The sequence below is a fragment of the Malus domestica genome, chromosome 10 (assembly GCF_042453785.1).
Source record: "Malus domestica chromosome 10, GDT2T_hap1".
NCBI lineage: Eukaryota > Viridiplantae > Streptophyta > Magnoliopsida > Rosales > Rosaceae > Malus > Malus domestica.
Genome location: NC_091670.1, coordinates 4778464 through 4804053, shown reverse-complemented (window position 1 = coordinate 4804053; position 25590 = coordinate 4778464). Strand labels below are relative to the sequence as shown.

The 25590-nt window shown below is 43.6% G+C and overlaps 2 protein-coding genes across 3 annotated transcripts; both read right to left on the bottom strand.

Moving 5' to 3' along the window:
* Positions 1 to 245: 245 nt before the first annotated feature.
* On the bottom strand, positions 246 to 15864 carry LOC103400367 (GTPase LSG1-2-like). Its single transcript, XM_029109373.2, has 5 exons — positions 15511 to 15864; positions 15125 to 15395; positions 14982 to 15038; positions 2023 to 2102; positions 246 to 1933 (listed from the first exon to the last, which is right to left on the bottom strand). The coding sequence occupies exons 1-5, from the start codon at positions 15732 to 15734 to the stop codon at positions 829 to 831; spliced, it is 1737 nt and encodes a 578-aa protein (XP_028965206.1). The 5' UTR covers positions 15735 to 15864; the 3' UTR covers positions 246 to 828.
* LOC139188492 (uncharacterized) lies at positions 9511 to 12059 on the bottom strand. Of its 2 annotated transcripts, XM_070806067.1 has the most exons (4): positions 10539 to 12059; positions 10358 to 10455; positions 10177 to 10274; positions 9511 to 10001 (listed from the first exon to the last, which is right to left on the bottom strand). In XM_070806067.1, exon 1 carries the CDS (start codon positions 11925 to 11927, stop codon positions 11253 to 11255), a length of 675 nt encoding a protein of 224 aa, XP_070662168.1. In that variant the 5' UTR covers positions 11928 to 12059; the 3' UTR covers positions 9511 to 10001; positions 10177 to 10274; positions 10358 to 10455; positions 10539 to 11252. The 2 variants fall into 2 exon arrangements, with proteins under 2 accessions (XP_070662168.1, XP_070662169.1); XM_070806068.1 differs by having other exon boundaries at positions 9628 to 10001; positions 10358 to 12059.
* Positions 15865 to 25590: the final 9726 nt, after the last annotated feature.

Here is a 25590-nt window from a genome sequence, read left to right as displayed (position 1 = left end):
TAAAGAAAAGGGCCTCACAAAACAACTTTCAATCAAAAAGATTTAATCAACTAATCTGCGCTACACGCTCACGGTACCGGATTATGATAAGTTTGATAGAAGAAGTCACTTTGTTTCCTTTACTTTCAGATTAATGACAAGTGAGAATAGGAAAGGGAAGCCATTCTCTCCATATTTGACGCCTGTGGAGGTTCTGAGGTTTATGTCGTTTGGGCGCATATAAACAAAGGGGTTTATGTCGCACATTTGTTATAACTCTATTTTGGATTTCAATTTGTGAACTCTATTTTTGTAGTGTCCAATTTGTAGTACACAATTGTCAATAAGAAAACATATAAAAAAGGGAATAGGCACTTCCATCCATATCCAACGGATTCTTCGATCATGTCCGTTCAAATGAAAATCGAATGGCCATAAATTAATTCCATTTTCACCTTCACCTTCTCCTGTTCATCTTCACCCGTCTTCCCCTTCTCCTGTTCATCTTCTTTCTTCTTCCCTGTTAACCTTCCCATGTTCATCTTCTTCCCTTTTCTCCATCTCTCTCTCTCCAGCTTCAGAATTGAATTGAAAGATCCGGAGGATCCTGACGGAAGGGATCCGGAGAGAAACCCGGTCCTAAAAACTGAACCACTCTTCAGCCTACATAAATGCTTCCTTATACTTTCTTCACTCACCCTTTTTGGTGTGGTGGGTTGGGCCGAAACAAAGTTATGGGGATGACACCCATGCACAGGAAATAGAGTTTGATTGCTATTACACATAACCCATATGGATTCTAAATTGCAGCACAAGAAGCTGAATAAAGGTTAAGGGTGCATGAATGAACTATCCAACCTTAACAGGACCGGTGTTCGCTGGTTTCTGAAACACTCTTACAACTGGCATTCCATCTCCACCATCATTGCCTACCCTCCAGGAGCGATCCTTTTTCCTCTGAGTCTTCTTGTGTTGTTTATGAGGTGCAGTGGGCTTCCTGACAGCGACTTTCTTCTTGGTAGCAAGCCCATTAGCTATGTCAAATGAATTGAGGTCTTCCAGGGCATGATCAAGCTCCGGCTCGTCTTCACCTTCATCATCTTCAGAGTTTTCATCATCAGAGGAGCCTGACTTATGATGTTCAGGTAAGCCGTTTCCCACATCATCTTCCTCAGCAGTCATTCCAGGGGGCATTTGATAATGGGGCAGTTTCCCATCAATGTAATCCTTCAAAATTTGGCGGGCAGCTTTTGTTTCATCAGGAAGTCCACTAGAGGCAACATAACCACGAGAGGCACAATAGGCCCTCAAAAATTCTGCTGCCAGAGGTGGTCGCGACTGCAGTTCATAGGATTTGGGTTTGGGCAGATCAATCCTGTAAACCGCTTCAATAACATGTCTTGGAACTCGATTGGCCACTACCTGCACAGCCTCCCTATTCTCGGTCATTCGATCAATTGGCAATACACCAGAAGCAATCATCTCATGTCTGGAGCTTGAAAACGATGGAAAGACTAATCCAGGGCAATCACATAGCATTAACTCATCAGACATAATCAATGTTTGGAAATGCTTTGTCTTCCCAGGAGTAGAGGTAACACCTGTCTTCTTCTGGCCTACCAAGGCATTAATAGTCGAGCTCTTTCCCACATTTGGATATCCAACAAATCCCACAACTACATTACTGGAAGCTGAATTTCCAACAACACTTCCACTTCGAGAATCACTGGATCCTGATTTCCTCAGTCTGACTATTTCTTCAGCCTCAGATTGTAAACGAGCCAATAGCTCAATCCTCCCGTATATTTTAGTATCAGGGTCTTCTGACTCGTGCAGGTTATCTTCTGTCCATGGGGAACTGAGATTTTTCCCTTCTGTAGCTGCTGTAGCGGCTTTAGCCGACCAAAACACAAAGAGAATATCTTGCGAACAGAAATAATTGGCCCATTTCTCTCTGAAAAAAAAAATCAAGTAATAAAAATATTTTAGAAGGGTGTAAAGTTGGAGAACAGATCAGCTGATCATGGTTACAAAAGTACGAACCTAACAGATAAAGGTAAGAGATCTGCTTTGTTAACAAGAAGCATTGTCCTTTTGTGCTTGTCGACCTCTCGTGCATAAACCTGCATGAAGTAAAGATAAGTACTGTTATGCAAAGTTATCCTCTAGTCAAAAAGGAAAGGCTCAGGGTTTCTCCATTTCAAAGTATCTTGATAGAAAACTTTAAACGACTTGTCCCCTGTGTTTGTACCATACTTGACCAATCCCGAAACTACCGAGCACCGGCCAACGCTATACTGTCAAGGACCCAGAAGAGTTCCCCTCCGACCAGGAGGCCAATCACTACTCGACACGTGTCAAGATTAGAAGCCAATCAGAGCGCAGCACGTGTCAACATCAAGAACCAATCATAACATGACACATGTCAATGTGACAAAGCTACAAGTTTTTCTATAAATAGGGGTCATTCCCCCACAATATGGCCTAATGCCATTTTGTGTTAAATCATTCACAAGAACTCACTAAATTGAGAGCTTGATCCTTTGTACTTGTGTAAGCCCTTCACTACTAATAAGAACTCCTCTACTCCGTGGACGTAGCCAATCTGGGTGAACCACGTACATCCTGTGTTTGCTTCTCTGTCTCTATTCATTTACGTACTTATCCTCACTAGTGACCGAAGCAACCAAGCGAAGGTCACAAAACCTGACACTTTCTGTTGTACCAAAGTCTTCGCTGATTTTGTGCATCAACATTTGGCGCCGTCTGTGGGAAACGACACTTATTCCTACTCTCTTCAGCTGTGTCAAGCTGGTTTCTATCATTCGTACACTTTCTTTTGACCAGGCATCCCTCTCCAACATGGGAAGCGAAGGAAGCCACAGCACACAGAATGACACCCCCCTTGCACATAGTGCGAAACAACGAAAGAAGGAAGGAAAACGAGTTCTTCTTCAAGCTAAAGTCGATGAGTTGGAAGCTCAGAACAACAAGATAGCAATGAAGAATGAGGTCCTCCAGGAGCCATATGAGAAGCTCTTCGAGACACTCCACGAAGCTAGGCAAGCTCAGACACGCGAGCTTGTTGCCCCCGTGGAAGTCAACCATCAACTGGGTGCCCTCCAACATGGAGGGTCACATGCATTCGACATAGATATCCCTGATAGGGAACAGATTACCCCTCGACTTGATAATCAACATGAGGCTTCTCTTAACCCAGTTGCTTCAACCCGAACCATGAGAAGTGGAGGGAGACACCTCTTTACTGAAGGGGCAGAAGGATCGAAAGCCGTCTTTCGCGATTGTCGGGATTTCCTGAAGCAACGTCGAGAGAATTCCATCCATATAAGCTCAAAGATTAATGACCCAAGGATTTCTGAGAGACTCGGTCCCCTACCACGGCCCAAGCCGGCCACCAATTTGGGGAAGGGGCAACAAGTCCCAGAGAGACATGAGGGTACAGGGGACTCAGAGGTGTTCCGACAGACATACCCTGGAAGCCAGTACAGCGAGTCCAGGGAAAAATCACATGCCCTTGATCAAACCTTCCTAATTCCAAGAGGAGATGGAGATTTACGAAAGAAAGCTCCAGTGACACATAACTCCGCTCAAGACCCCCTTGTCCTACAACTTATTGAGGAAGTAAACAAGTTGAAGGCTGAACGTCAGGCTGAAATACCTGACTGGAACCAACCCAGGCCTGGCCCTCTTACAAGGAGGATCCTCAACACCCCCCTTCAAGCAAAGACAAAGCAAAAGCTTGGCTTGCAACTTTATACTGGAAAAGAGGACCCGATTGAGCACCTTAACCTCTTTGAGTCCACCATGGCATACCGGATGCACACCGACGAAGAGCGATGTCTTCTCTTCCCCTCCACCCTCTCTGGCGGAGCTCTAAATTGGTATTGTCGTCTTACACCTGAGACGGTAGACTCATTTGAGGAATTGAGGAAACTATTTGTTTCCCAACACATTTTCCAAACCGATCGCTTGCACTCTGCAGATGACCTGTACACTATCCGCCAGAAGCCAGACGAGTCATTACGTATGTATGCTGGTCGCTTCAGCCATGAATACTCCCGGTGTGCCGAGGCAGACGACAAGACTGCCCTCAAAGCCTTCACAGCAGGCCTACGTGATTGTTTCTTTAAATACATGATCAATGCCAATACTTGGAAGACTTACTCTGAGGTGATGGCGCAGGCTTATAACCATGCCTCCGCCGAGGCAAAGACATATCAAGAGAAACCCCCTACAACCATCCTTTATCAACAAGTGGGAGGTGGAAGCCAGACTCACCTAAATGAGAAGACCTCGACTTTCCAAACAGCAGTGGCACCTCCCCATGCCTTGCATAATGCTTCGCCGAATCAACAGACATATCAATTTCAAGGCAAGAGGAAGGATTTCCATCCTCACCACTCTCATTTCAGTAAAAAGAGTAAGGGACACTATCCCGATAACCAAGGGTATCGCCACAATAACGTTCGCCCCCAGGCAGTCAATGCAGTGGGTCAAACCCGCGTCAAGATACCCCCTACCCCAAGGTATGAGACATACACGCCCTTGAATGCCACATGCGCGGCCATTTACCCCAGCATAGCTCACCTGATACCAAAGCCAAAGCCGAGGCACCCAGATTACACGCCCCCGAATAACGCGGGCACGTTTTGTTGCTACCATGAGCATAACGGCCATGATAGCGAGAAATGTATCATCCTCCGTGATCGTATTGAAGCTTTGGCACGAGAAGGAAAAATTGATCAATTCCTTCTTCACCCTCAAAGGGATAACCGTAACCAACGCCAGGTGAATGTCATATATTCCATAAGCGGCGGCACACCCATATCTGAATCTTCCAATAGGGCCATGAAAAACAGTGAACGAAGTCTGAGGCCTGGTCACCAAGTGTTTCACGTGGAAGACATCAGGGGAGGGAAGTATCAAAAACCTAACTGGGATCCGATATGTTTCTACCCTGAGGAAGAAAGAGGCATCATCTACCCTCATAACGACCCATTGATCGTGGAGGCTCACATAGCCAACTTTGATGTTCGACGAATCCTCGTAGACACAGGGGCTTCGGTCAATATCATGTTTGCCGAAGCTTTCAGGGCGCTCAGTGTAGCTGAACACTTGCTCGATCGCTCGATTTCTCCTCTGATAAGCTTCTCCGGTGATATCGTGCAACCCTTAGGGAGCATACATTTACCCTTTACTATTGGTACAGGCCCTTACACGGCTACCATTACCACTAACTTCCTAGTGGTTGACTGCCCAACGGCATACAATGTCATCTTTGGGCGCACAGGCATCAATGATCTCAAGGCTATGGTATCCACGCATATGCTGTTGATGAAATTTCCAACCCCCCATGGCAACGGCTACATCAGAGGAGATCAGCTTAGTGCACGATCATGTTACAACACTTCAGTTAAGCAACAACACTTGCCCGGACCCAAGGAAACCCTGTCTGTACATGACCAAGTCACAAAGACCAGCCTAGATGAAGCGAACTTGGATCTTCCTGATAGCAACAATCAACCCGATGATCCTCGAGATGACTCTTTCACCCAGCAAGCCCAACCTGCTGAAGAGTTGGAGAAGGTACCTATCTCAAGAGATTATCCAGATCGCATGGTGAAGATTGGCACCACATTGTCACCACCCCTTCGGTTAGCATTGATATCTTTTTTTAAAGAGAACACTGAAGTCTTCGCCTGGTCATACGAGGACATGCCAGGCATCTCTCCCGATGTCATCTGTCATCGTTTGAGTATTGACCCCAAGATCAAGCCGGTGAGACAGAAGCGAAGATCTTATGACGCTGAACGATACGAGGCAATGAAAGCAGAAGTTGAAAAACTCAAAGGCATAGGCTTTGTCCGCGAAGTCAATTACCCGACATGGGTAGCAAATGTGGTCCTTGTTAAGAAAAATCCGACCAAAGAAAGTCTTTTGCTTCAAAAGGTCTTGTGGAGAATGTGTGTTGACTACACCGACCTAAACAAAGGGTGTCCGAAAGATAGCTTCCCTCTTCCTCTTATTGACAGACTTATAGACTCTACGGCCGGGTGTGAACTCCTGAGCTTCATGGATGCTTACTCAGGATACAACCAAATCCTCATGAACCCTTCGGATCAAGAACACACAGCCTTCACTACCGACAGAGGACTATACTGCTACAAAGTCATGCCTTTCGGCCTAAAGAATGCAGGAGCGACTTATCAGAGACTAGTCAACTCAATGTTCGCCGAGCAGATTGGGAAGAGCATGGAAGTTTACGTTGATGATATGTTAGTCAAGAGCAAACATGCTGACCAACACATCACCAACCTATATGAAACTTTCACTATTTTGAAGAGGTATCGAATGAGGTTAAACCCCAACAAATGTGCCTTCGGCGTAGGCTCTGGCAAATTCTTAGGTTTCATGATTAGCCAACGAGGCATTGAAGCTAATCCCGAGAAGATCAAAGCAATCCTCGACATGAAGGAACCGGTAACTTCAAAGGACATCCAGAGCCTTACTGGCAAGGTGGCAGCCTTAACCAGGTTCATTTCTAAGGCCACAGACAAATGTGCTCCCTTTTTTAAAGCACTTAAGGGAAGTAGGAAGTACATTACATGGACTGATGAATGTGCCGAGGCATTCAAAAACCTCAAGGAGTACATGAGTAAAGCCCCTCTACTCTCCAAGCCCGAGGTAGGAGACATTCTCATTATCTACCTATCGGTATCAGCTTCAGCCGTAAGTTCCGTTCTCATTCGAAAGGATGGGAATATTGAGCGACCTGTCTACTACGCTAGCAAAGCCTTACAAGATGCGGAGACACGGTACTCTAACATTGAGAAATTGGCTCTGGCATTGGTCATGTCTGCTCGAAAACTCCGCCCTTACTTCCAAGCGCACTCCATCATCGTGCTTACCAATTATCCTCTTCGACAGATACTCCAAAGTCCTGACACTTCAGGGCGAATGATCAAATGGGCAATAGCGTTGGGTGAGTTTGACATCTCCTACCAACCAAAGCCAGCTGAGAAGGGCCAAGCAGTAGCAGATTTCATCGCCGACTTCACATATCCTGTTGACATTGCTTCTACACCTGAAGCAGTAGCTTCATTACCATCGGAAGCTCAGAAAGTAGAATCAACGACCTCAGCATGGAGTCTGTATGTTGATGGCTCATCCAACTAACAGGGCTGTGGAGCGGGACTAGTCTTGACTACGCCCGACAAAGTAGCAATGGAGTATGCTCTTCGTTTCAAATTCAAGGCATCAAACAATGAGGCCGAGTATGAAGCCCTTCTAGCAGGATTACGTTTGGCCAAACACCTCGGGGTTAAACAAATTGATATTTTCAGTGACTCCCAATTAGTGGTCAACCAGGTTACCAACAACTTTGATGCTAAGGACAGCTCCATGGCAGCATATCTTGCGCAAACACAACTTTTGCTCAAGCACTTCCACTACCAGATCACCCAAGTTCCTCGAGCGGCAAACAGTCATGCAGACGCCCTGGCTCGCCTCGCCTCAGCTGTGGAAGACAAGATTGGAAGAAAAATTCATGTCGAACTGTTGGCAACACCAAGCACCATGGCCGCAGAAGTATGCAACTTACAACGGGGGGATAGTTGGATCACCCCGATCTATAATTTCCTTGCTCATGGCACCCTCCCAAATGATAAAGTCCAGGCTAAGCAAATTCGATACAAGTCTACCCGCTACCTGATCATCAATGATCAACTCTATAAGCGAGGTTTTAGCCTGCCATACTTAAGGTGTCTTACGCCTGCCGAGGCGGAAATCGTCCTTCGGGAAATACATGAGGGAGTCTGTGGAGATCATGCTGGATCTCGGTCCCTAGCACACAAGACTTTTCGCCAAGGATATTACTGGCCAACACTCCACCAGGATGCCATCAAAGTATCCCGCTCATGTGACAAATGTCAACGATATGCGGCTATTCCTCATTCCCCTCCAGAGCCTCTTACTCCTATGATCAGCCCTTGGCCCTTCGCCCAGTGGGGACTTGATTTGATCGGCCCAATGCCGGCAGGGAAGGGCAAAGTCTGTTACGCAGTCGTTGCAGTGGACTACTTCACAAAGTGGGCCGAAGTAGAACCCTTGGCAACCATTACTGAGGCAAAGATAGAAGACTTCGTGTGGAAGAACATCCTTTGTAGATTCGGCATTCCCAATGCGATAGTCACTGACAATGGGCGACAGTTTGACAACAAGAAGTTCAGGTTGTTCTGCTCTAAGTTCAACATCAACTTTTGCTTTGCCTCTCCAGCTCATCCCCAGTCTAATGGACAAGTTGAGGCCATCAACAAAATAATCAAGCGCACTTTGAAAACCAGCTTGGACAAAGCTAAAGGCTGTTGGCCAGAATTTGTACCCCAAGTTCTTTGGTCATATCGCACTTCATATCGGACTTCAACAGGAGAAACTCCATTCTCACTTGCCTTTGGCACAGAGGCGGTTGTCCCTGTTGAGCTCGAGCAAGCAACATTCCGAGTCCAGAACTACATTCAAAGTGAAAATGACAAACAACTCACCCTCAACTTGGATTTAGTCGAGGAACACAGAAACCAAGCTCACTTGAGGAATGTCGCCTACAAGCAGCGCATCTCCAACTATTATGACTCTAGGGTCAAGCCTCGTTCTTTCAAAATAGGAGACTGGGTCTTAAAGAAAAGATTACTCTGCGACAGAGTCCCGAGTGAAGGCACACTTAGTCCAAACTGGGATGGACCGTATGAAGTCATTGGCATCAGTCGCCCTGGCTCTTACACACTTAGAAGCTCCGATGGCAAGACCCTTGGCCATCCATGGAACGCTGATCACTTGAAGTACTACTACAAATAGACTCACGATGTACAAGTGTTGAGCTATAGCCGTTCGGCATCCTATGTAATGAAGGCCATTTGGCAATGAATTCAATAAAGAGGTAATTTAGCCAACTCAGCCCTCACTCTTTTACATTCATAGCAAGCGATGCCGGAACCCTTCTCAATCAGAAAGCAATCTGTCTTCCACAGTCACTACAAAACAAGCAAATGAAGACCGTGTCAAGCGCCAAAAAAAAAAAAAAAAAAAAAAAAAAAAAAAAAACAACTTCATCCAAAAAGCTTCACCCGAAAAGCTTCACCTCCAAAGCTTCACCCACAAAGCTTCACCTAAAAAGCTTCACCCAAAAAGCTTCACCATCAAAGCTTCACCTAAAAAGCTTCACCCAAAAAGCTTCACCTAAAAAGCTTCACCCAAAAAGCTTCACCATCAAAGCTTCACCTAAAAAAGCTTCACCCAAAAAGCTTCACCCGAAAAGCTTCACCTAAAAAGCTTCACCCAAAAAGCTTCACCCGAAAAGCTTCACCTAAAAAGCTTCACCCACAAAGCTTCACCTAAAAAGCTTCACCCAACAAGCTTCACCCGAAAAGCTTCACCTCCAAAGCTTCACCCACAAAGCTTCAACACCAAAGCTTCACCTACAAAGCTTCAACACAAAACCTTGCTCCAAATAAACAAATTTTGTTCACAAAACCCAAGATGCCCTTGAACTTGTACAAAAACACTTGGGTAAACATAAACATTTTTTGTTTTACACCCACAAGGGCCCAAAATTTTCCTTCTTATTTATTCACTTATATATGTTCCCAAACATATTATAATAGATCCAACAACAAGCCAAAGTCCCAAATTTCATAATGGACAAAAGTACAAGCAATTCATCAATAATGAAGGTGCTACAAAAATTGGAATCTGCCCCAAAATAGAAATCCAACCCAAGAGACTTTTTCTCTCTCTCCCTCTTCCGCCTCCTTTCATCTATCAAATTTCTGCAACCTCTGCTCTTCTCCAATGGAGCTGAATTTTGGACACCCTATAGTTCTTGAGCATATGAACAACTTTCAAGAAGGAACCATTTCTGTTTGAGCGACGGAAATTAAAGTGTTGAAGCTCCACACATGATAGTCGGCTTCTTGCAGATTTCGAAGCTGTTGTGATGTTTCGAAGATCTGGAAATATTTAACCGTTAGTTCATCCTGAATTTTTGATATGTTATGAAAGAGTCGATGAGGAACAACTTCAATGAAGAAAGCATACCGATCTGAACAAGAGAAAATGGAGTTTCGAAGCTCACAACAAATCTGACGGGTTGACAGACAAATAATAACCAGTCATTCATCATACCTGAATTTCTTGAGTTATACAGCTCCGAGGGATCTCAAATTTTGATATGTTGTAGTTCACAAGCTGAGGAACAACTTCAATGAAGAAAGCATACCGATCTGAACAAGATAAAATGGAGTTTCGAAGCTCACAACAAATCTGACGGGTTGACAGAAAAATAATAACCAGTCATTCATCATACCTGAGTTTCTTGAGTTATACAGCTCCGAGGGATCTCAAATTTGGATATGTTGTAGTTCACAAGCTGAGGAACAACTTCAATGAAGAAAGCATACCGATCTGAACAAGAGAAAATGGAGTTTCGAAGCTCACAACAAATCTGACGGGTTGACAGAAAAATAATAACCAGTCACTCATCATACCTGGATTTCTGGAGTTGTACTGCTCCGATGGCTCTCCAATTTGGATATGTTGTAGTTAAGGAATTAACGAACAACTTTCATGAAGACAACTTTGTGATTCGACCTACAGATGATGGTGTTATGTTGAAAAACAATTCCGGTTGTTAGGGGAAATGAAAAACAATTCCACCAAAGAAACATCATTATGATGTTTCATCATTATGGTGTTTTCATCATTATGATGCTTTCATCATTGTGATGCTTCCATTATGATGTTAATGCACCAACGGTTACACCTTCTGCAATTCCACTTATTCGGGCCTAGCAACCTTCATCAACAAAATCTATGAAGAAAAAGTCCGGGGCTATTAGCAAGACACCTCATTCGTCAACTCCCTCGACTAGAGACTTGGGGGACTCCCACCATATGCTACTACGCCTTGGTACTCAAAAGTTCGTGACTACTCAGTGACTTGGATTTTTCAAGTCTCCAACCGAGAAGTTTTCCTCACTCGGGAAATTAAGGGAACACTACCTCAAACTACATGCTTCACTCACAAAGCTTCAACAATACAGGTTTCAACAAAAGCAAAAATTCAAAGAACTTTATGAAGAAGGCTTTGGTGTATTTAACACAATATGTTGAAATGAAGCAAAGCTTATTTATTAATATTTTCGATAAGCCACAAATATGTACATATACATGAGTCAAAATAAACAAACAAAAGGGAGCCTTCACAAAGGTTGCTTAGGGGAAGTCTCAGCAGTCGGTAAAGCCCCAGAAAGAGAAAGCACCGGAGGGTGGTTATCCAGAGCCTCAGTACTTGACAAAACCCCAGAAGGAGGAGGCATTGGAGGTTCATCATTTGAAGCTTCATTACCAGGTACAGCCCCAGAGGACGAAGGCAATAAATGCCTTTGGAACAAACCCACAAACCGCTGATGATCAAGTAAAACCTTACCATCAGATTCCTTCATCTGGTCAAGCTTCCTCTTCATGTTTGTAGCATAGTCATGGGCGAGCCGGTGCAACTGCTTATTCTCATGCTTGAGCCCTCTAATCTCCTGTTTGAGACTCATCACTTCAGCAGCCAATGATTCAACTTGGCGGGTTCTAGCAAATAGGCGTTGGGCCATATTAGACACAGAACCTGCACACTGAACACTAAGAGCCAGAGAGTCCTTAACAGCCAACTCATCAGACCGTTTGGAAAGTAGTCTGTTATCTTTGGGAGTGAGAAGGTTCCTGGCCACCACTGCAGCGGTCATATCATTCTTCATCACAGAATCCCCAACGGTAAGAGGACCAGTAGGGGATATGAAGGATGGGCGCCATATATTGTCTGGAGAAGGCGTGGCTGTCTCTTCTCCAAGGTTCAAGTCAAAACGACGGTCGGAGGGTCCAGACATTTTCAAATGTGTTGAAGAAGGAAGAGGTCAGACAAATCAAGATCTTAGAAGTGCAAGAAATGAGCTTCTACTGGTAGAGATTCAAGTGTGCTGTGGAACTTAATGTCAGCCTCTATAAAAATCTGCACTCGACGGAGCTTCAGAAATCGAAGAGGCGTTTGCTTTCTCAAAAGCTGGGCTGCTCAGAGACCACGAGGGCCGATCTCAGAAATCGAAGAGGCGAATGCTTTCTCAAAAGCTGGGCTGCTCAGAGACCACGAGGGCCGATCTCAGAAATCGAAGAAGCACCTGCTTTTTCAGCCTCGTCAGCACCTGTCACATGCACACTCAGCTTTGCGGAAATTACGGGCAATCTGTCGAAGATTTCTGGTGAAGTAGAAAGCACGTGAATCTTACTGATCAATCACCGCTCTCCATATGCACCATCAACTCCTCGGGTACCACATATAACTTTGTCAAAGATCTCTGACAAAGTTTAGGCACGAGAATTTCGAAGTGCCAGCTACCCTACTATTACCCATAAGGGTAAAGGAACAGCACCACTGCTTGACAACTGGAAAGTCCCTATGTGTGTCGACCTCCGTGTTTTGTGGCAAGACAGGTTGGCAAGAACGACCAACCTTTACTCACATTCGAGAAAAGACTCCCAACATAATTACTTTCTCAAAAACCGGAGTAGCACCGCTTTCCGAATCTCGAGAGTCAGATCCTCGACGGGATTGCTTGTTCAAAAACCGAAGAGGCACAACTCTCAGAACTTCGAGAGCCAGATTTCCTTAGATAAAGCTTGTCTGTAATCTTCACACGTAATATCAGCTTTCCAGATACCACATACCACTTTTTCAAAGTGCTCTGACAAAATTAAAACACGTGAAGCTGGCAGCTCCCATTATATTGCTGTGACCAAGAAGGGTAAAGGAATAGCATTACTACTTGTTATTGGGAAATCCCTATATACATTGACCTCCCTCCTCAACGGACAGGCAAACCTGCAAAAATGCTCAACCCTTTCTCGCATTCGAAAAGGCACCCTCAACATAACCTCTCGAAATACTCAGCTTTATTTCCCCCCGATAATACCTCAGCAAATAAGCCACACCAAGAACAAGAGTATCTCATATCATCAGGGTCGAAAGCAAGAGTATCCCATATCATGCTTTCTCCCTGTCTTTGTCTTTGTCCTTGTCCACACCTGCAGGACAAGGAGAAAGAGAGCAGTCAGTCGGAACTTGAAATCAAACCTCCAATTTGGAACTGACTGCCTGGAGCCTTTGCCTGGTCGCTTACTTAGCATTGCTCTCGAGTACTCATCTTCAACTGCTGTCAAGGTCACGAATTCCACCGGCAAATACCTCATGACAGTTGATCAGATATTGGCTCTTTACACTGAAGCTGCCAAGCGTGAATGAGTCACTATGAAGGAATGTTCTGAAGGACCATTTAAATGCAAAGGTTGCACACCACTTCTGCCATGCAAAAGATTGAAGCAGAAGGTTCAACGGTGGGCTGAAACAGATCACTACAGCACGACACCTTTCCATACCACATTCATTATTCCGTCAACAGCAATAGTATCCCATATCATCAAGGTCGAACGTACTCTAGATTTGATGGACTTGTTTTGACCCTCAAATTTTTGAGTCGGCCTTATACTCTGAAGGGCACCAGAAAACCCTCCAGCACAGTTCAAGAATAAGCATGTGGAAAGTTACTTCTTCAAAAGCAAAAGTATCTCATATCATCTCTTATCCATTTGCTTCTCCTTATCCTGGCAGTTGAATGAGAGACAAGGAGAATGAGAACAATCAACCGGAAGCCGAAGTCAAACCTCTGCTCCTGGGTTGCTTACTTTGAAGTTTGACTGCTTACCTTGTCTGTCACCTCTTTCGGCAGATCTCCTAGCTCGGCGACTTGGGGGACTCCTACTATAGGGTTTGTATCACACTTGACTAAGCCCGAAACTACAACTAAGCTTCAAGTGAAATTGATACATTACCTTGTGCGTCAACATCAGCTAAGTACACCATTCCCGGATGGAGGAAAGGTACTTCCAGAGAAGGGCAGATGAAGATCAGACCACACTTCGGTACTTAGAAGTTTCGTGATTACTCAAGGGATTGGATCTTGCAAGTCCCCAACCGAGGAGTTTCCCTCACTCGGGAACTTAGGGGAGCACTGTTTGTACCATACTTGACCAATCCCGAAACTACCGAGCACCGGCCAACGCTATACTGTCAAGGACCCAGAAGAGTTCCCCTCCGACCAGGAGGCCAATCACTACTCGACACGTGTCAAGATTAGAAGCCAATCAGAGCGCAGCACGTGTCAACATCAAGAACCAATCATAACATGACACATGTCAATGTGACAAAGCTACAAGTTTTTCTATAAATAGGGGTCATTCCCCCACAATATGGCCTAATGCCATTTTGTGTTAAATCATTCACAAGAACTCACTAAATTGAGAGCTTGATCCTTTGTACTTGTGTAAGCCCTTCACTACTAATAAGAACTCCTCTACTCCGTGGACGTAGCCAATCTGGGTGAACCACGTACATCCTGTGTTTGCTTCTCTGTCTCTATTCATTTACGTACTTATCCTCACTAGTGACCGAAGCAACCAAGCGAAGGTCACAAAACCTGACACTTTCTGTTGTACCAAAGTCTTCGCTGATTTTGTGCATCAACACCCTGAAAATTCAATGGAAGGGACTCACACCATCAAGATTGATGGCAAAAAGTTACAACATCTCCTTCTTTGTAACAGGAATAAACTAACTTAATCCTGTTAGCACTCTATATTTTACTAAACACACGGATACCAGTAACAATTCGTTCTTTCGAAACCTCACAAGTGAATGTTCTTGTTTCTGGAACCAATGAGTATTAAGTAATTTTGTTACATTCATCATTTTTGAAACCTATATCACTATCAAGCACTGCCACCAATTAATCACATTTCAAGGGTTAAACAATGTGCTTATTCACCTATCATCCTTTCATCAACAAACACGACAAGGTGATGTAAACGAATGACAAAATTGATAACATTACCTCAAGATCAGGGCAGCGATAGAATAGCGGGTCTCGCGCATCAACAACCATCACAAGCTGAAATAAAATACAGCACAATATTATTACACAACAATGATTCATGGTGACATTGAAACAGAGACAAGGCCATTGGCCTATCTTACCAAATCGCTACGCTCCACAACCCGCCATAGCTGCCTCCAAATATCGAGGTTCTTCTCGAAAGGAGTAAGGAGAAGCTTGTCGTTCTCCTCAAGCCTGGCAAGGCTTCTGCGCCAAGTCAAGAAGGCTTGCCTTTCATTGTTATCCAGCTCCTCCACAGACATTTGAGGGGTCCACGCAGGCCTCCGCGGCACCCGCAGACTTCCGGCGTGCAGGGCCTCCTCTTTCCTCTTCTGCTCCCTCCCCTGCTCCGGGGTTATCTCATTCCCATCTCTTCTCACATAGTAAAATTACATAAAAATCAATTCGATAATCCCAAAAAAACCAGAGGAATTTGGAAAATTTGATTGATTGGAGGGGTAAAAGGGGGAAATAAAACAGAACTTACAGGTCGATGAGGAGGTTAGGGGCAGGGTGGTCGAGGGAGAAGAGGCGGTCGGCCTCGTCAGCTTGTTCGACGATGGCGTCGATGTCGCTGACTTCAGTGACGGATTCGAGAACCTTCTTCTGCTGCCTCTTGTACATCAGGCCTTTCTCTTTCGTTTGCTGAACCAGCTGGTTGTGCTGTCTCACCAGAGCCCTACCCAGACCCGTCTTCTCGTTCTTACCCATTCTCTCTCTCTCTCTCTCAGAGTCTCAGATGGAAGGAAAGGTGGTGGTTTCGATGGAGGTATATGGCGGGGAGAGGAGGGGATTGATGGCGGCCGGGGAGGGGGAACTGCGAAAGAATTGGGAATTATTTTAGGAAATTATTAACTTAATTTTAAGGCTTTATACCCACCGTTCAGATTGATCTGACGGCTACAATAGAAATGTGTTCACATGGTATGTGTGTATTAGTTCTAGGGTTTAAGATCAGATATTTGTATGTAAATATTTCGTTTATGTTTTAAATTCCATATTTCTTTACACTAAAAAATATTTAACTTATGATTGATAATCTTAATTGAGTGTTTTTTTTTTTTGTAGACTTTTATATCACAGAAGAATGACGAGTATTTTGTTAACATGTCCTAATAACAACCGAACACGTCAATGAAGGAGTTAACACGTGATCCACAAGTGTCTCTACAATTGTTGATGGACGGGGATGACCAACGAAAAGACAACGAATTCTACGGCTTAGGAGAGGATCAAATTCTAGACCTCGAGGGAATTTCTTCTTCATCTAGCTCTCATTCTTCAAGCAGGACGTCTTCCAAACAGCAATAGTTGGAGATGGAGGTGAGTCCGTCAAAGTCTGATGATGTGAAGATTAGGACGTAATTGTGCAAGACACCTCATTCATGGAACGGTTTTCTTCAAATATTGATGTATATTTCCAGAGGGGACCATCGATGCTGAAGTACAAGTAATTGTGCAGATTTCCTGTATAAAATTTCATTTCTAAGTTTGTGTTCTTACTTTGTAATGGACGGTCAAGATTAGGACGTAGACAATCATTAGATGTTAGCCATCTGTCATAGCAGTGGCTTTCTAAAAATACATTTGTTTTGGGTAAATTACATTTTACTCCCTCAAGCTTAAAGTCGATTTCAATTTCTTACAACATTTTTAAAACATTTTAATTTCATACATTTACTTATCATTTTATTTTAATTTCATACATTCGTTAGAAAATCTGTTAAGTAAACTGCTAATTCAAGGACGGATTAAATAACTTTTAGTCTTCTAAGACAGTTGATGTTGCCACTCATTAGTCGGATTAAATAAATTTCGGCCTTCTAAGACGATTGATGTTGCTACTCATTAGTACAGTTAGGTAGTATTCATCTTCACTTATAAGTCAGAAGTTTTATATTTGAATCGTGGATAGCTAATTCAATACCCAAGTACACTGCCCATTGTCTAACTTGGCACCTCTCTCATTTCCCTTAGCCTAAATATATGGTTGTACTAAAAGAAAAAAAAAGGGTTGATGTTAGGGTGAGTCCACTTTGTGACATATCAATCGCTTCGCCAGAAGTTGTAATGAGTTGCAGGTTTGCTATCTCATGATGCATGTCCCGTCTATGTCTCCTTATCTAATTTTTCAACAAGTGTCCTTACATTTAATAGACTATTGACACTGTTATCTCTTACTCCCACTTCTCTGTCTCTCCGGCTTTTTTTTTTCTCTCGCCTTTCTACAAAAAAAATTCTACACCCTAAATAAAATCACTTTCTCCAATTTTTGTCATGGAAAGCAATCAATAATCTGTAAGTTTTTTCTTCGTCATTTATATAATAGTTGATTTGATCATGTGAACTTGATATGAATAACACACATATATATATATAAGCGTACTAGGGTTAATATGTTAGTCTAATTTTTTATTTGTTTTCGTTAATATGTTAGTCTAATATTAGGGCTCAGATGTCAATCAATTTAGGGTTCATATGTTGGATCAAGAGCTATGCAAGTTAAAAGAAGGCAGGCATGCCCTGCAACATAAACCGGAGGGAATATTTGGAAATAAAAAAAAGGGGGAGGGGGGAACAAAAAAATAGCCATTAAATTGATGTATATTAATTAGTGAGAAAAATAATTATGAGAACCTTAAATATAAAAGAAGGGGAAAAAATTATATTTAAGACTTGTCATGTGTCCATTTTTTAGTGGATTGTAGTCCCACTCAGTAAAATTCAATGGCAAGTTAAGCCCCACACAAGTTTATCTCAACAATTAGGCAACTGCATCTTCACCCCATACATAAATTGACCAGACAATTAGTTTTAAAAATACTTTTTAAGAAAGTTAATAAAAATATAATTTTATATTTAATTACATATATGATTTTTTACCAACCTTAATGCCATTACAATTTTGTGGATAAATATTTGTAGGAGATGGTCAGTTTTGCCCTACACATGGCATCATCCTATTGGCTAAGGTGTGTAATCTGTTTGATGAATAAGGAGAGGATATTCCCAAGATATTATTAGGAGATAATATTGTAGACATCGAAATTTCGTAAATAAATGTTGACCGATAAATCAAAGTGTCAACGCTCATGTATTACATAAATTTTACACGTAGCGTGTGACTCAACGAAAAATTGAAATGAGTTGGAAAAGTCATCAAACAGGACACGTGTCAACACCTGGCAGAAACGACTTATTTCATCTGGGATATTATATTCAAAATTAGGCCTTGGAAAATTCTATAAATACAAGCCCATTTTATTCATATGGGGAGGGACCAAAATCATTATGCAAAATTCTTGAAGCTCTGAAGCTCTGAAACTCCGAAGCTCTCAAGCATCCAGGTTCCCGAAGAATCAAGAAAGCTCTATTCGTTCTTCGTTCATCGTTCATCCTAAGATCAAGCCCCAACGGCCCTTTGGATCAACAATCATCCACCAATTCAAGATCAAGCCCCGACGGCCCTTGAAGAAAGTGTTCTTCGTTCTTCGTTCATCGTTCTTCCAAGATCAAGCCCCGACGGCCCTTGGATCAACCATCCACCAATTCAAGATCAAGCCCCGACGGCCCTTGAAGAAAGCACCATCGTTCATCATCCGTTCATCCAAGATCAAGCCCCAACGGCCCTTTGGATCAACAACGTCGACAAATCCACACATCCAACCGTTCTTCAAGATCAAGCCCAAAAGCCCTTGGAGATCCATTCATCACTGTTCTTCAAAGATCAAGCCCAAAAGCCCCTTTGAAGATCCGCTCAAATCCACCTTCAAGATCAAGTCCACGGCCCTTGAAGAACGTTCATCCTTAGATCAAGCCCAACGGCCCTTTGGGTCAATCACACATCCACAAATACACCTTATGGAGATCGAATCAGAGGATCAAAATAGAGAGAGATTGTAACCCAAAATCATCAAATACAAATATTTGTTTGTGCACGTCGTTCTTGTCTCTTTCGTTTCAGGAAATTTTCCGTGTTCACAAATTGGCACGCCCAGTGGGACATCTCTACCTCTCATCTCTTTCTCCGTTCAAGAAATTCAAGCGCACTTCCAAAATTAATGGCATCAAGGAAGGCTCAAACTGTTCCCGCAACCGGTGCAAAGAACAAGAGCGTCCTCGTCGCAACTGGTGTCACTTTGGGCATCACGACTCGAAGCATGGCAAGAACTACTTCTGCCGCCTCTTTCACCTCTACATCAACTCTGCCAAGGGAACAAAAGCACCCAAGGCATGAGCCTTTGATCACCTTAGCCTCATTAAGGGCACCAAGGGGGGAAAGCCCAAGGAAATACTCAGAATCCATGCTCCCCGATGCCGATTCAAGCGACAGTTCAGCCATGCAAGTCATGACCATTGGAGCAACTTCAATCGATGAGCAGCTGGCTCAAATGAATGAAGCAATCGCAAGGCTAACCCGAACTGTGGAAGAAAAAGCCTTGCAAATTGCAGCACTAGTCAATTGACTGGAGGCGCAGGACGGCGATAAACCCGACCCAGAGAATGATCCACTAAAGAGAAGAGATGAAGAAGAAGATGAGCCTCAGGTGGAGAAAAACGATGTGAAGCCGAAGCCAGACCAAGCAGCGGCACTCATGGGATCTCTTTCTATCCAGCAGCTGCAAGAGATGATCACCAACACCATCAAGGCACAGTACGAAGGGAGCTCATATACCTCCGGGTTGTACTCAAAGTCGTATTCAAAGAAGATCGACGCCTTAAGGATGTCGAGGGGTTATCAACCACCAAAGTTCATGCAATTTGATGGAAAGGGAAACCCGAAACAACACGTTGCCCACTTCGTTGAAACTTGCAACAACGCAGGAACCGAAAGGGATTACCTCGCCAAGCAGTTTGTGCGCTCGCTGAAAGGAAACGTCTTTGAGTGGTACACAGACCTAGAGCCTGAGTCCATCAACAGCTGGGAGCAATTAGAGTGGGAATTCCTCAACCACTTCTACAGCACCCGCCGCACTGTGAGCATGCTAGAGCTAATGAGCACAAAGCAGTGGAAGGACGAGCCAGTCATTGACTACATCAATAGATGGCGCACTCTAAGCCTCGACTGTAAAGACAGGCTCTCGGAAACCTCTTCAATCGAGATGTGCATCCAAGGCATGCAATGGGGTTTGCAATACATCCTTCAAAGCATTAAACCACGGACCTTCGAGGAATTGGCCACTCGCGCCCATGACATGGAGTTGAGCATCGCCCATCATAGGAAGAAAGAACCGATCGCCGACTACAAGAACGACAAAGTTCTTGGGACAAAGATGGAAAAGGCTGCATGGAAACCCACCAAGGAAGCGATGACGGTCAACACAGCTCCCGTCAAAATCTCCACACGAGGCAAGGCGATTTAAACCGAAGCTTTTCGTGATCAAGAGATGCGTAGACACACTTTGAAGGAGCTTGAGGAGAAGATTTATCCATTCCCCGACTCTGATGTGGCTGCCATGTTAGAAGACTTGCTGGAAAAGAAGGTGATCGGCTTGCCTAAGTGCAAACGGCCAGAAGAGATGAATCGCACCGACAGTCCAAGATACTGTAAATTCCACCGCTTCCTCAGTCATCCGACAGAAAAATGCTTCGTGCTGAAAGATCTCATCATGAAGTTGACTCAGAAAGGAATCATCGAGCTAGATCTTGACGATGTGGTGAAGTCAAACTATACCACCATCACTTATGACTCTTTCGACACAAAGTTTTCACCTCAACCGTTGGGGGCATGCTCCAAGTCAAGCGAAGTTAAAGGATGGACTCAAGTCACTCCTAAGAAATTGCACAAGAAGCATACGTCTCTTCCACAAGTCCGCCAATCGGAAAGGGGGCAAAGCAGCTCTTGTCAACCTTCAAAGCAACATGAACGTGTTAAAGATGATGAAATTTCGACACATAAATCGTCCATCCCCATCACGATGCGTGATTTCTTTCCTGCAGACTTCTTCAACTACTCAGTCAAGGCTCCTTGCTATGAAGATTGCAAGGAACGGCTCTCCCGGATCGCTTGACGAACCAACAAAGCTCCTTGTCCACAAGAGCCTAAACTGTAGGACACAAAGCTCATTGTCTGTAAGAGCCTAAAATGCAAGACACAATGCTCCTTGTTCGCACGAGCCTAAACTGCATGAACCAAAACTCCTTATCCGCACGAGCCTCAACTGTAGGACACGAGGCCCCTCGCCTGCACGAGCCTAAACTGCATGGCACTAAACTCCTGGTCTGCACGAGCATAAAAGGCAACACCAATGCTCCTTGTCTGCACGAGTTGAAACTGCAAACGACACCAACACTCCTTGCCTGCATGAGTTAAAATTGCAAACGGCACAAAAAGAAAATACCAAAAATAAATCTGTATTTGAACTACGTTTTGACTTGATCTTTTCGTTGGAAGGGTAAGTAGGCAGCTCGAGCATTCAATTTCGAGTTCAGTCACATCAAAATAAAAAAAATATATATATATATAAAAATAAATAAATAAATAAGATTTTATTGAATATTTGACTATTGAGAGTATATTTTTATTACAAATACAAACATTTTCTTTGTGAAAAAAAAAAAAAAAAAGGGCGGCCCATCTTTCTAAATCCCAATAAGCCCAGCTCTCAAAACCCACTTCGGGTTTTCTCCTCCAACCAAACCCTTCTCCATTCCAGTCACCGACTCAAGCGCCGTCTCCTCCTCCGGTAAATTTACCGCGCTCTCGGTGATCAGTCTAAGATCCGCCGTCGCTCACAGATCCCACAACCTCTTAAACCACCGCGCCAGCAACATTCTTCTACGGTTGTTCGCTACAGAGGCCTCAAGGTCAGATCTGGAAAATAGGTCGGATCATGCGATGGCAAAATTCTCGGGGTACAGGCAGTGGGGTGACACGTATTCGATACAGAGACAACTTAAGCAGTCCAGTTCTCTGGGTGAATTGGATCCGAAAGCTGCAGAAATTTGCAGAACCTGGAGGACAATATCGATGTGTACCCATGGCAGGACCTGAACCTAGAGGACGTTTCAACTCCTCCCATCCAATACATCATTTCTAGCGTCAACAACGGCAGCGTGTCGGACGATTTCGTCTCAACTCAGATTTCCCGAGACGGCTCTTGAACTAGAAGCTCTAAAGGTGCACAAACCTCAACCACATCAACAAGTCCACGTCCAAATCCTCAAAACCAACCTTCACCAGGACATCCACGCGGTGCCCAATCTCGTCGCCGCGCCGTCACTCTACAGTCCCTCACTGCTGCCGGAAGCTCCGGACAAAACCCATCTCCATCGCCTCCAGTTTTCTCCTCCGCAGATTCCTCCGCTTACTGGTGGTTCTTCCCCTGCTATACGTCTCTGGCCTGCTCATGTGTGTGGGCCCGTTCTCTGGTCTAGTGGGTCATACCCCTCTTCCCGGTTCCGTTTACCGCAGTCACGAGATGTTTCAGCTGCTCTGGCCTCACATTCAGGCCGATAACTCGACTCCGATTGAGTTGTCCTCTGTATGGAGATTCAGAAGGAAGTTGAAAGAGCAGAAGCCTTGCCCACCTTCAGCTTCTGGACTACAATTAGATTCCCCAGGCCTTACTGGTTACTTAATTGGGGAGGTTAATGGTGGCCTTAACCAACAGCGCTCTGCGATTTGCAATGCTGTGGCCCTTGCTGGTCTTTTGAATACAGTTCTGGTTATTCCTCGCTTTGAATTCCATAACGTTTGGAGGGATACAAGCACGTTTACTGATATATACGATGAAGATCATTTCATAGCCACCCTTGAAGAAATCTCCAGCCAAATTCAAGATCAAGCCTCGAATGGCCCTTGGATCGACATCTACAATAAGGGACTTCAAAACGTATCTCCTACACGTGACAAGCACATGTATACGACGTGCCTTGAAGTGGGGGCATTTGTAGACATCGAAATTTCGTAAATAAATGTTGACCGATAAATCAAAGTGTCAACGCTCATGTATTACATAAATTTTACACGTAGCGTGTGACTCAACGAAAAATTGAAATGAGTTGGAAAAGTCATCAAACAGGACACGTGTCAACACCTGGCAGAAACGACTTATTTCATCTGGGATATTATATTCAAAATTAGGCCTTGGAAAATTCTATAAATACAAGCCCATTTCATTCATATGGGGAGGGACTAAAATCATTATGCAAAATTCTTGAAGCTCTGAAACTCCGAAGCTCCGAAGCTCTCAAGCATCCAGGTTCCCGAAGAATCAAGAAAGCTCTATTCGTTCTTCGTTCATCGTTCATCCTAAGATCAAGCCCCAACGGCCCTTTGGATCAACAATCATCCACCAATTCAAGATCAAGCCCCGACGGCCCTTGGATCAACCATCCACCAATTCAAGATCAAGCCCCGACGGCCCTTGAAGAAAGGACCATCGTTCATCATCCGTTCATCCAAGATCAAGCCCCAACGGCCCTTTGGATCAACAACGTCGACAAATCCACACATCCAACCGTTCTTCAAGATCAAGCCCAAAAGCCCTTGGAGATCCGTTCATCACTGTTCTTCAAAGATCAAGCCCAAAAGCCCCTTTGAAGATCCGCTCAAATCCACCTTCAAGATCAAGTCCACGACCCTTGAAGAACGTTCATCCTTAGATCAAGCCCAACGGCCCTTTGGGTCAATCACACATCCACAAATACACTTTACGGAGATCGAATCAGATGATCAAAATAGAGAGAGATTGTAACCCAAAATCATCAAATACAAATATTTGTTTGTGCACGTCGTTCTTGTCTCTTTCGTTTCAGGAAATTTTCCGTGTTCACAAATATCATGGGATGATTATCGAAGCATTCATGATTGATTATGATAGAGTTTATCTTCAATTGGGTTTATGGAATGTATTAAGATAGGATTTAGTAATTAATCCCATTTTAGGATATTTCGTGGCCATAACCTTTTTAGGGCTTCTCAAAAGATCTTAAGACTATTTTGTAAGAAAATCAAAGCCAAGTAAAGTCTCTAGGTTAAATTTACCTACCAAGAATCGGCTCAACTATGCAAAAAACCTAACCACTACTTGAAATTTCAAACTTTCTCTACATCACTGTGTGGAGGAAGATGCACAAATCCGTTTAACTTGTAAAAGAACTAACACCCGTAAGTAGCTGAGGACCAGGAGTGCCGCCCAAAGGCTCTTCAACAGTCAAATTAGTAAGAAAATATTTGAGACTCAACTAGTAGGCAAGAGATAATTGTATTGCGATAGATGAACCCTAGAATAGTGTATTTATACTAGTCTAGATAAAGTCATTTTAGGATATAAAATCTATTTTAAACCAGGAAAATCTCAAACGATATCTAGTAGTAGAAATTGCACCCTTTTAGAGTATGATTACTTACGACACATGCCAATGATTATAAGAATTCTAAGAATATAGGAAACTTGACTGATTTCTTATTGAACATGCTTTCGTTGGATTTTGCCCAATGCTCCAGAATAGGGGATTTCGCCCACTACTCCAGAATAGGATAATGATGGCATCGCTGCTCCGTCTGGGAAGCTCCGCTGCAGAAGCTATTAAGTCCATGACCGGACTTCTGAGATATTCATGTTTCAATCTACCTTACTCCGACTCTAGAAAATCATGATCCCACAATTTCAAGAAAATCATGGTCTCACAATTTCACATGACTATGTGTTTCCTGTTCCTTTTGAGAATGGATAGTTATCTTAATATCATGTATTTCGGAATAAGTCAGAATAGCTATCGTTTCTATCTTTATGACGCGTGGATATTCATCCTAGCGAATGTTGCAAAGCACTCGAGACACTCCGAATTCAGGCGAGGATGCCATTGTCAATCATTGATTCATTGGAGTAAATTAGAATACGTGTCGTTTTGATTTATTCCCGCTCGGCTTGCGGACGCCATTGTCAATCATTGCTCCAAATACCCAATCCTTGATCCTGACTGGATACGTGCTGAGAAGGTTCAAAAAGAGGTCCGCTTAGTTCGGACCGAGGAATATTCGAAACCGAACAAGAAGAACGGAGGATATCCAGTGGTGTGCCTCCTAAGTCCACCGTAGGAGTGCCCCACAAGAAGCAAATAACTGGAGGCGAAGGTTCTGGAGCTTTGTTAAGGGGGCTCAAGATTAGGGAAGTAGAGGAAACTTCCTTGATTAGAGAATGGAACTCCATTGATGCCCCGGTGAACCTCGCCAGAATAGCGGACCAACAACCTCGTGCAGATAATAATCGTTATTTACAGGGTAACTCAACCCCACTAAGGCAATAATTGCCCTGACAATTGGGCGATGCATCTCCACCCCAATAAATTAACTGAACAAATAATTTTAAAAAATTATTTTTTAAAAAAGTAATAAAAAAACTTTTATATTTAATTTCAAATAGGATTTTTGACCAATCCTTTTACGTTATGTGTCATTATCAGAAATTACAATTTTGTGGATAGATATTCGATAAGATTTCAATAAGATTTTCAACCAATCATGCTGCGCCACATGACATTATCTACAACCTCATCCTTTTTTATTCTCCATATAAACCTACATCCAACCTAAAGCTCACACACCAAATTCAAAGTCTTT